The 12,890-nt window shown below is 34.0% G+C and overlaps 1 protein-coding gene across 5 annotated transcripts in view; it reads right to left on the bottom strand.

Moving 5' to 3' along the window:
- Positions 1–12,890, bottom strand: part of KIF18A (kinesin family member 18A) — an 87,832-nt gene that overhangs the window by 16,202 nt on the left and 58,740 nt on the right. For all 5 annotated transcript variants that reach the window (XM_016920599.4, XM_001138250.5, XM_009460131.4 and 2 more), the window contains one exon: positions 532–979. In XM_016920599.4, coding sequence (XP_016776088.1) covers positions 532–979 — 448 coding nt within the window. The remainder of the gene's footprint in view (positions 1–531; positions 980–12,890) is intronic.

The following is a 12,890-nucleotide window of genomic DNA, read 5'->3' on the forward strand; positions in this document are numbered from 1 at the left end:
CTATCAAGAGATTTCTGCATTCCCAGTGGCATAGAATAGTGAAGGTATTTTTCTTTCCATATTTAGATTGGGTATGATTATGCAGATAAAGTGAGAAGGATATGTTTGCTTGGATGACACACATTCAACCATACTTTAGGGGTATGACCATTTCAGAGTAAGTTGAGGTTTGCTAAACATCAATAGAAAGTGTGAAATTTCCTTCAGTGAAAATATTAATGAATAATAAACATGATAATCCTCCAACAATAGCTTGTATAATCCACCTTCAGAGTAAGAAGAACAAACTAAACATATCTTAAGGTCTCTCCTAGACTAACAACGGTCAACTGACTTAAGATATCAAATTTAAGACTTTAAAATATTTTGTTAGTGAATTAATATTCAGAGAGAAAGATAATTAAAATTTAATGAAAGTAAAACAGACTGTTTTATAATCAAAATGGCACACTTGGTTTATGAAATAAACCTCAACTAATAGTTGAAAGTCTATGTTAAAAAAAAGAATTGGCAAATATTATATTTTTGTACCGTTGTAAAATGTCTTTGTTATCATTTGGTAGTGATTCTTGTTCGGGTAATTTACACTTCGAGCTCTTGATGTCTTCACATATAGTAAATGTAGAGTCCAAGTCCTCCTGTCCACATTCTTTTCTTCTGCTATGAGGGATAGCTACTTCACACAACATTTTCAGACAATTATCACTGTTTACGTTTGAGCTGATAGCCTGAAAACTTGTAGTAAATGATGATGGTTTCATTAAGGTTACTGTAGATGGATTTTGAAAAGCTTTTCTACAGTCTTCTGGTGTATATACAATAGGCTGAAGTTCTTTGCTAAGAGAATCATTGAGCTGCACACTTTGAGATGGTGGAGACTTTAGAGCATGCTGTCCTTTCAAGGGAGATGGCATTAGTTTTCTCCGAGTTCTTTTTTCTGTAGGAATCTTAACCAGATTAGATCCACCTGAAGATGAGCCTATTCAAAAAAATAAAAAAAGACACTCGATAATGTTTCCTAGTTTTTTAAATAACCCCCATTACTTTTAAAACTAAGAAACCCTAATAATAAGGCATTTTTATGCCAATTGATAAAAATCTGAAAAATATAAGTTGGAAAGGAAAATATCACGGTTTACTGCTAAAAACTTTAAATAAAGATAAACTCATTATAAAGAAATTCTATAACAAAAGAATACATTGCTAATATCAATATTAATTTATAGGTATAGCTTTCTTGAGATATTGGGTAATTAGGAAACAAATTATCAATCAATTCCAATAAAATTCACAATTTCTAGCTTTCATGTTTGATTTGGGTTTAAGATGAAAACAGTATTAAACTTTTATAGGCACAGAGGTTAACACTTGTTCCATTGTAAAATATTACCAGTTTATTACTTTTGTTTTGCCTTGTTTTTTAGATTTGCGGGTACACGTACAGGTTTGTTATATGAGTATACTTGGTGATGCTAGGGTTTGGGTGTCAGTGATCAGTTTATTACTAATTGAGTGGAAGTCTAGTCTAAATGAACAAGAATGGCAATAACCAGTAAAATTCTGGGTGAATGAAAGCATTGTTTCTGTTACAGTGTCAGTTATACAGAGTTGACCCTCAGTAGCTGCAGATTCTGCATCTGTGGATTCAACCAACCAGAGACTGAAAATATTCACAAAACAAACAAACAAATAAACCAAAACAATTTAAAAAATATACAATATAACAACCACTTAATGGCATTTGTATTGTATTAGGTATTATAAGTAATCTAGAGATGATTTAAAGTACACAGAAGGATACATGTAGGCTATATACTATGCCATTTTATGTAAGGGACTTGAGTATCCATGGATTTTGGTATCTGGGAGGGTTCCTGGAATCAACTTGCCTGTCCCCAGGATATTGAGAGAAAACTGTAGTCAATTAAGCATTCTAGTTAACTGATTTGTCTCCTGTATCATACATAACTCATAGGTTTGTAAAAACAAGATTTAATACTAAAGATAAATGAAATAATTCCAAGAGTTCAGAGTACTTTCACCCTCATCACTCTGGAGAAGTCAGTCTCCCAAATGTCAAGAGGTCACCAAGTCTGATGATCTTTCTCAGCCTTATCTGATAACTCCTGTAGCTTTTCAAAATTATATCTGTACTATTCTAACATCTGTGTTATTCTCTTCTTCCATCCAGTAAATGTACACATTTCCCTAAGGAGCTGTACTTGACCCTCTAGTTGTCTTGTTCTACACAGTTTCCCATATTTCTAATTATCCTCTTACCATTACCTTCTCTGTCACCTGGGTTCCAAATTACTAGATTTTTTTTTTCTACCTTTTCCCTTGCATTTTCCAATGTATACCAATTCTGTCTTTTTTATGCTTATAGTTAAAACATAATTCTGTTCATGTCATCCTTCTCATTAAAGACTTTTTAGTAATCTTTAAATAGAAACAAAATATGCTGATATTTTTAGTTGGGTAATTCTTGGTCCTTGGTCCAAAATTAAGAAACAAATTGTTTCATTAGAACTTATTACCACAATACTAGATTTAGTATTTAATGTTTAACATTTAAAAACACAAACATCTGGTAAATACCTTTTATTAATGCCCCAAATAATGACATATGTAACAATACACTTGATCAACTTCAGTGTGATTATCTTATATTTTTCAATTAACTTTTTTCTACTCTATCTACTTCATTCTGGTGAACTTCATGGTGTCTGACATGAAATACCTTTGCTTGGAGTGTACGGTCAATGGAAGAAACTATTACATGTATTTCCATTCATGTTGTCTAATCATGAAGTAAAATTCCCAGTTGATATTTACTTTACTGTATAATACTAACTTAAAGAGCATTGAAAGCAGAATAAGTGTTATGCATTTCAATAAAGCAATTCAAACTTTCAACCAAGTTAGAAAATACACTTAAACAATCAGCAACAGTACAAGCACTATTCTTATTATATTAGTTGACAATATGCTCTGCTTTGGCTAGGTTGACAATTACCCTCTAGGAAATAAAATTCAAAAACAGAAGAAAAATATGATCCCTGTTCTACTGAGGAATTTTACTTTTCTGAGAACTAGATAAATGAGATCCAGATCTTAAAATAATTTTCCACTCCCTTTAACATGACATTTGTCAAATTTTCCATTACCAGATATTTTTATACTAATGCTGCAGAGTAAAGACAGTTACTTTTCTCCACTGTGCTGCTACCACCAATTTGGTGGCTATTAATAGCTGGAAGATTAACTTCTTTTCCCATGAGAGGCAGCAGGGGTATAGGGGATAGAAAACTACATGGAGGGTAGAGGACTGAATTGGGAGTCAGGAGACTTGGATTCTATTTCTGGCTCCACCAACAGCTCACCAAGTGACCTTGGGCAACTCACTTAAGCAGTGTGGGCATTAATATCCCCTAGAAAAAAGCAGATATTACCTTTTTATATACGAATAGGATTATATGATAAGGGTTCAAAGAAAGGCTCTAGAAATGCAAATATGTTTCAACTGTTAATATTACAACTTTTACAAGGAGAGTTGTAATTTACTTTCCAATCATCAAAAACTAACTTACTGTTATCTCTAAAACAATATATTTCAAACAGTGCTTCACTTTCAGTTTATCAGATATCCAGTTTATCAAGGCTGATGATTAATATAAACCACAGGTATTATTGAAACAGGTATATATGTTATTTGCAAATGCAGACCTTATAATAACATTTTAAACTTTAAAATACAATGGAACATGAAATCTCAAGGGACAAGAATTATAGAGTCATTATTTTTTAAAATACATACTTAGCAGGTATAATCTCTGGGAGTGGCAACTGGGCAAATTCCCATCATGGTGGACCACATTTTCCCTACTGCTAGTAAAGAGTGATAAAAATCACAGTCTTCTGGTAGAACACTGAAGAAATATCCACGTGTCCTCTGGGATAATCTAAGCATACACCCGACATCAAATTTAGTATGATCAGACTGACTAACAATTTATCAGTAAAAGGAATAGTGGTGTTACAGTGATATATCTTTAGCTATAATCCTGCTCTCCTGGCAGAGTATAAGCTGAAGGAATAGCATGGAGATGTGGTAGTTAATGTGGATTTACATACAATTGTTTTACTGGGCCTAGAAGAAGCGATGCTACAGACACACAACATGTATATGATATAAATCTAAAGAGTTCTTTTCATTCTCTCAATTATTAAGTTCAGATAAAATAAAAGGGCAGAAGGCAGATGGTCAATTCAGAACTACTTAGGCTGATTAGTTGCTTAGAAAGCTTCAGGAGCTAACCAGAGCAAAAACAAAATTTAAAGGTTTAAATAAAAATTTAAGTCAATCTTCTGTAACTATAAACATAAAAGGATAATGACCCAACTTAATGAAAACTAAAAGCATAAACAACTAAATTTTACTCTGAATACAATTTTTATAATATATAAATACAATTACATAACAAATAATTATTATCCTTTAGCTAAGTTAGGTAATAAAGAACTTTATGTGGGTATGGCAAGTGGAGAGTGTTGAGTTGGGGGATCAGAAAGTTCAATAGGCTATAAGAACTGTTGGATATGTTAGGTCTATGTCTATAAAAGAGATCTGCTGTACTTTTCCATTAGAGGAAAGGGGTATACAGTAAATTTCCAGAAGAGCAGGCATGGGACAGTTGTAGTTTCCCCTGATTCAGCTTGGGAAAACACTATCTAACAATATTCCATAATTCTTGTGCTTATAGAGTAGAAGTGATAAGAAGGAACTTGGAGGCAGATTATAATTCCTTCAGAAAGGCCCCATAAAATGAGAAAATGAATCACAAAGTTGCAGGCTGTGCCTTGCAGAACAAGAGACCATATAGATGATGATAGCCCATAAAATACCCTAGCAACGTGGGTGCTACACAGAAGGGAACGGGAAATTAAAAATGCATTGTTATAAGGCACGCTCTTGCAAACTGGAATAGGGAAGACTGGCAGTCACTTGGGAAGACATATCTCTAGGGTCTATCTAAGGAACTAGTCCAGTGTATCATATACTTAAATATAAGAGGTAGTGGGTAGCAATGTATGTTATGGTTTCTGAGTAATTTTGCTATTTCCACAACATCTCTTGAGACTTTAACTCCTCAACATATTCTAAGTGTGCTCCATTTCTATTACCTTGAATGATTATGACCCATGGGATGTAAGTGAATAGGACTTTTTGAAATTTATGCCCAAATAATAACAAGAAGCATAATGTCAAAAAATTTAAAAGAAAAAAATCACTACTACTATTTTGAATCCAGGATCAACATATGTTTTATTTATGAAAAAAAGTTGTAGTCAGCTATGGTACAAAAGCAACAATCTAAAAGGAGTACACCTGCATAAAAAGAATTCACTGTTCATCCACCCAATATTTATTAAGTACCTACCATACCATGCTAGGTACAGTGATAAACAAGACAGTTAAGAATTTACATTTTTGAGGGGAGAAGGCAGATGACAATAAACAAATAAAATAAATTAGGATGATAAATTAATTGTAAAGACAATAAAACAGAGAAATGGAATAGACAGTGATGGGAGATAGGATGTTTTAACTATGATGGCTAGAATAACAATTCTAAGGATGGAATATGTGATCTGAGACTTGAATGGCTAAGAAGGAGGCAGTTCTATGAAGATCTGGGGGAAACAGCAGAAAAAATAGCATGTGCAGAGATCCAACGGCAACAATGAATTTGTTGAGCTCGAGGAAAAGAGGCTAGTTTGATTGAAGTGCTGTGAGTTAGAGGGACAGGCAGAATAAGAGGCTAGAGAGATCAAAAGGGGCAACTTATGTTAGGATTTATGGACAAGACAAGGGTTTTTATTTATTCCAAGTGTAAAGGGAGATCTGTGGAGGGTTTCAAATATGGATATAATGTGATCTGATTGATGTTCAGGAAAAAGATTGATTTGCTTGCTGTGTCAAGAATGGTCAAGAGAGAAAACAGAAAAATCGGTAACAAGGCTATTGCTATAGCTTAAGCAAGAAATGACAGCTTGGGTAAGAGTGGTAGGAGCAGTGATGGAGAGATGTGAGAAGGGTATTATAATATCTATATATGTAATTAGCTGCCTTATAATAAAGAGTTCACAGAAAGTAGTATATATTAATTCTACATAAGTAAATTAAGAGAAATTGACAATGCTCCATAAAACCATGAACCATTTATGCATGTCATTCCCTCAACTTTGGCATTCTTTTTTTTTTTGACATCCCCTTCCCTCTACTCCCACTCATCAAGCTTGGGATCCTGTCCTCTATTCAGGAGTTCTGATCCATGTAACTGTAGGAGTCCTGGAATCTGCATTTTTCCCTTTCTAGTTTGGACACTCATAGAGACTTGAGGCAGTAGAAACTCTTTGGGGTTTGAGGCTGTGATTTCTTATTCAGAGACGATGAGTGTTATTATTATGCTGAGGTAGGGGAAAGGAAAGAAAAGGAGTAAGGATAAGTAGGAAACAGTCCTAGAACAAAAGTAGCAGATAGAGACAGTATTGAAAATGAAGTTCACCTCCAAGGAAGTTGTACCAAAGGCAATTAATGGGTAAGATTTAAGTTGGTAGAATGATGTTAAAAACAGCATCTCTTTTTAGGTTAGGCACCCTACTGTCTCTGCATATTCATCTCTGGACACTCCCAAACAATTAAAACAGGTTTATAGACAGTTCCAGGCATAGACATACTATGTTTTCAGATACAAGGTCTAACTGCTCCTCTTATAATATTTTGTTAGTATAGCATTCAGTTCTTTAAAAAGGAGCCAATGCATTTTGATCCATGTTTAAGGAAGCTTGAAAATGCAAAATGCAAACTTGTAATGAATGAGTTTTGATAAAAGAATATACATATTAGAATCTTTTCTTTTTGATGGGGAAGGAATTTAGAAAGACACTGGCTGCTTGAAGAATTTCTCACTAGAAACAGTACTTGGTTGGCACACTTGAGAAATACCCATAGTACAAGGAGGCATTTGAAGGTTAACTGCAAAAGACAATTTTAACCAAAGTGATAACCTGAATAGAGGCATCTAGCTCCCACTCAGATTCCCTTTAAAATGATCACATCATTAAAAAAAGGGTAAACTTGACCTAATGTTGGTAATGGGAAAACATTATCATCTGAGTGCCAGAACATTAGAGGACTTTCTGAAGAATATTGTATAGCTCAGACTCTTAAGGGAAGGCATGGAGGAGAATGACTTATAGTAGTCCCTATCCTTTACCCTTCAGTGCTATCCCAAGGAGTTAAGTAAAAGACACTGACAGATATCAGTAAAGGGCCTTAAATTAGAACCAGGGATGATGGGGTAAGGTGGGAGTTGGGGAGAATGAGTGAGACACAGCTATGCAATATAGTAAAATGGCAACATCTGAACACTAAAAGTAGCGCTAAGAGGCTCTAAAATTCAGTCCTGGCTCAGTTGTTTCAGTGCAGAAAAAAAACACTAAAAAGTACCCAATGTTATCAGGCTTGTTCCCATCACTGGTGGCTATACCACACATGGATGAGATACTCTTGGGCAAAGGGGCAGATTTCTAGCTGAGACTACCTGTGGCTCTGGTTCCTTCCCTACATTCTCTGGGCTGTTGGATCAGTGGACAGGAATATATTTTTTCCCCTTAATTTTACAGGAAAAAACATAATTATAATAAGCAAACAGAAAACTCACTGGACCTATAAAAAGAAAATGTAAAGAAATGACAGAACTGGCATACAAACTCAGACCTTTTGCTAATCCAGATGCCAAGTTCTTCACCACCACACAATGCTGAGCCCCTACCACAGAAGTTAATTAAATCACTTAGGCAATGACTAAATAACTAAATGAACATGAACATCCACAATTACACTGATATTTAAAACTATATTTTATAGATTATTTGATGATATAAAAAAAGTTCATTAATGAGGTAGTATACAGTATGATCCCAATTTTGACAAAACAAAAACAAAAACAAAAACCAAATCAAAGCGCACAAACCTCCTGAGCAAAAATGGGGGGAAAAGTAATAGAAAACAGAGAAGGAAATATAATCCAATTCATCAAAATGTTAACACAGGTTTATAGCTCACTGGGAAAATAATGAATTATTTTATTTTCCTTTTTATACATTTGATTATTTTATATAATAAATATAATCCTGCTCTGTAAAATAATAAATGACCAAAAAAAAAAGGGGGGGGAATAATGTTTGGGGTGGTGGGTAGGAAGCCAATAAAAAATCAGCTCTTTCAAACCTCTGAAGATCTGAGGAACTGAAGGCATGAGGTTGTCTCTGAAAGCACAGGGTGGAGTTAAAACAGGAGAATTCTTGGAAGTCTGTATAAGGAAGTTGGATTCCCAGATCTCCCTTACCCCATTACCATCACCTACATTGCTAGGTAACCGCTCCTTTGTTACCCTATTAAAAGACATGAAGTTTTACTCTCTGGATAGGCTGTAGACTGGGGCCAACATGCACAGCTGACACTAGGTGCATTAAATAATTTCTTAATAATAAATATATGCTGATTTTTCTCCCACTTCTCTATAATACTGGTAGCCAGGCCCATATACCCCCTAAATGGAAAATCAAAAAGTTCTTTGTAAATGAAACATAAAAATAAGAAAGATGGACATCTGTAGGTTCCCCCAGATTGACTAGTTTTCTGGAGATAACTATAAATCAGAGCTTTGTTTAATAAGTCCAACCCTAGTTTTGTAATACTTACTCATTAATAGTTTAGGAAACATTTTAAAAATATTTATATGATGCTTTAAGGCATCCTATAAAAAACTGAAAGTGTGCGTTTCAGGATGAAGTGGTGAGTGTTCTATTCATCTGTTCCTGCATTATGGCTAGAGATTCCCGCTTCAAAAAGTTTGTTTACTGTAAGTCCAAAGACAGACTTAAAAAGGAAGTTAGACAAAAACATTTTGTTGAGACTGCCAAGTTTTAGAAGCCTCTCAAAAGACTTTTAAGTATTAAAACCACTTTTAAAATTAACTGTAAATGCATGCACTGAAATCATGGATTAGATGGAGAAGAAATACAAATATTTTCATCATTAATAACCCAGATTCTAAAACAATGTAACATGGATTACAACAGAAGTATATTAACATTAGTATTATAGAGTATTAAATTTGCTATTAATAAAACCACAGCTAAAAATAAAAACAAAAACAGTGAAATCATAATGAAAACATAATTAATTTGCATGACAAACTACATTTGCTAAGTGGTTATAAAAATTATAAATAAATATTTGGTGAGTGGTTAAGTGGTTAAAAAAGTAAACAAAGTTTGGATATTCATCTGCCACTCACTATCTCTCAAATGTGTAGGATTTTAAGACATATAATTGATGAATGGTAGTGTAATAAAAGCAATAAATTGGGCATTTTGATTTTGACAATAAAACATAGGATAATCTGATGAAGTACATAAAAAAGACTTGAAAAAAGTTTGATAAATTGACTGCCTATACCTCAAGAGAAACATCTACAAATGTATTTATTGGTGGTATTGCTCTTTAAGCTACTTAAGTCAACCTATAAGCACAATCAATCTACTTCAGTATTTGCATCTTTCAAATATTTCAATTCTCCAGGAAGTCTATCTCACAAATTTGGCTGAGGACTGTGAAACGTTTCCAGTAAAAAGCAGAAAAAAAGGAAAAAAAAAAAAGAGATGCTTCATGTCTGTTTCCCTAAAATTAGGTTTAAGAAATGTCAGTATATTCTTACTTCTAATAGATGTTTTAAATAATATTTTATTTAATTATAAAATATTTCCTTAAGTAGGCTCTAAATGTTACACATATTAACATATGTATAAATATAATGTGAAATTACATACTTTATATATATATTATATAACATACACATGTCACTTCTTACCTGATCCTGCTAAAATACATTAGCAAAACCAGAGAAGAAATAAGGTGGCGGTGTTGTAAGTGAGCTAATTCTTCATCTCTCATGATTAGAAGTTATAACATCTAAACACTAATGAATCAAGAAACAGCAGTATAGCATACTGTTTAGAAATATTGTAGGTTGCAACCTACTCATCTGACAAAGGGCTAATATCCAGAACCTACAATGAACTCAAACAAACTTACAAGAAAAAAACAACCCCATCAAAAAGTGGGCAAAGGACATGAACAGACACTTCTCAAAAGAAGACATTTATGCAGCCAAAAAACACATGAAAAAATGCTCATCATCACTGGCCATCAGAGAAATGCAAATCAAAACCACAATGAGATACCATCTCACACCAGTTAGAATGGCAATCATTAAAAAGCCAGAAAACAACAGGTGCTGGAGAGGATGTGGAGAAATAGGAACACTTTTACACTGTTGGTGGGACTGTAAACTAGTTCAACCATTGTGGAAGTCAGTGTGGCGATTCCTCAGGGATCTAGAACTAGAAGTACCATTTGACCCAGCCATCCCATTACTGGGTATATATACCCAAAGGACTATAAATCATGCTGCTATAAAGACACATGCACACGTATGTTTATTGCAGCACTATTCACAATAGCAAAGACTTGGAACCAACCCAAATGTCCAACAATGATAGACTGGATTAAGAAAATGTGGCGCATATACACCATGAAATACTATGCAGCCATAAAAAATGATGAGTTCATGTCCTTTGTAGGGACATGGATGAAATTGGAAATCATCATTCTCAGTAAACTATCGCAAGAACAAAAAACCAAACACTGCATATTCTCACTCATAGGTGGGAATTGAACAATGAGATCACATGGACACAGGAAGGGGAACATCACACTCTGGGGACTGTTGTGGGGTGGGGGGAGGGGGGAGGGATAGCACTGGGAGATATACCTAATGCTAGATGACGAGTTAGTGGGTGCAGCGCACCAGCATGGCACATGTATACATATGTAACTAACCTGCACAATGTGCACATGTACCCTAAAACTTAAAGTATAATAATAAAATAAAAAAAAAAAAAGAAAAAAAATATTGAAATTAAATGAAAAAAAAAAAGAAATATTGTAAATACTGTCTGGGTGTGGTGGCTCATGCCTGTAATCCCAGCACTTTGGGAGGCTGAGATAGGTGGATCACCGGAGGTCAGGAGTTTAAGACCAGCCTGGTAAATGTGGTGAAACCCCTTCTCTACTAAAAATACAAAAAAATTAGCCGGGCCTGGTGGTGGGCGCCTGTAATCCCAGCTACTTGGGAGGCTGAGGGAGGAGAATCGCTTGAACCTGGGATGCAGAGGTTGCAGTGAGCCTAGGTCATGCCATTGCAGTCCAGCCTGGGCAACAAGAGCAACACTTCGTCTCAGAAAAAAAAAAAAAAAAAAAAAAAAAGAGAAAGAAGTATTGTAAATATTGTAAGTTTGTTATATATAATCATCCAGCATATATTCCAATAGAAAACAGAAAAATCCCCAGTAATTTTATATCTTCCTAAGGATAGTTTTAAGAAATGTTGGAAATGTCCTTAAAACAGTTGTCAATGACAAGTCAAATCCAAATAATTTGAAACCAAATGCTTGGTTTTAGTCCATCGCTACAAGAAAAAAGGAATAAACTTACACACAAATGTTTCCTAATAGCAAAAACTGAAAGGCTCACGTAAGATAAGGCCTTACTTACTTTAACTATGACATTTCTATGTCATGGGAATTACATAGTTTAGCAATCTATATCTATTTTTCACTGAATCTCTACTTTAAAAGAGTGGTCCTAACTACTGGCCACCAGGAAAGTTACAATGGGGATCATCTTATACAAACAACCAGAATTTAGTACTAGACGGTTTTAGTGTTTATTTAAACTTCATTATTTTATAATTTGTTGCTCACAGCAAGAAAATGACATTCTCAAAGTCATGATAGCAATTATATTTGTTGTTGCCAGAGTTGGAGTCATGTTTCTTATTTTCCAGGTAGAAGTCAGGTAAAAAGTAATGCAAGTAATACAGAGTAATAACATATATAATAAACATAATGGAGACTTAAAAAAATAAAACTTTCTTCACAGACTCAAAAATATGAATAGGAGGCAACATACTACTTCATTGCTCCCAAAATGAAATGCTATTTCCTATTATTACTGAAAAGAGAAAGTAGGCAAATAAAACATGAATATCTTCATAACTTAAAATTGGGTTACATAAAAATCAAAACCAACCATGAATAAGAGAGAAAAAAATACATGTAACACATTTGGCAAAGGATTTAGAGCTCGTGTATGTGTATGTATGTATGTCTATGTATATATGTGTATATAGGTTGGCTGGTCTGTCTCTGAGAGAAATAATTCTTACAAAATAAAATAGATAAGAGCAAAATAAGGCAAAGGAAGAGGCAGTTAATTCAGAACAAACTATAACTAGACAAAAAGCACATGAAAAAATGTTCACCTTCACCTTCATTACCCACTTACAATGGTAGACTACACTTATAATAGTTCTGGGGGTGGGGAATCTGACAATGCATATCTAATGCCTTTAAAGTATACATACTGTTTGATTAAGCTATTCTTCTTCTAAGGGCTTAGCCTAAGGAAATAATTAGGCAAGTTGCAAAATAAATACACATGCACAGACATTTAATGGGGTGTTGCTTGTAATAATAAAGTGAAAACAAACTAAATGTTAATTAGCAGATTAGGCAAATATAATATGCAGCTATTAAAAATGACTTAAATTCATATTCGTTGATAGCAAAATGTGTCTACAGCAAGTAGTTCAGTGAAAAAGAGGCTGGTTATCAACTATATATATATAATAGATTCCACTGTTCTTGTTTTAAAAAAGCAAACCACAAATGTATGCTCAGAAAAAAAGTCCAGTAGG

The sequence above is a fragment of the Pan troglodytes genome, chromosome 9 (genome assembly GCF_028858775.2).
Source record: "Pan troglodytes isolate AG18354 chromosome 9, NHGRI_mPanTro3-v2.0_pri, whole genome shotgun sequence".
In the NCBI taxonomy this organism is placed as follows: domain Eukaryota; kingdom Metazoa; phylum Chordata; class Mammalia; order Primates; family Hominidae; genus Pan; species Pan troglodytes.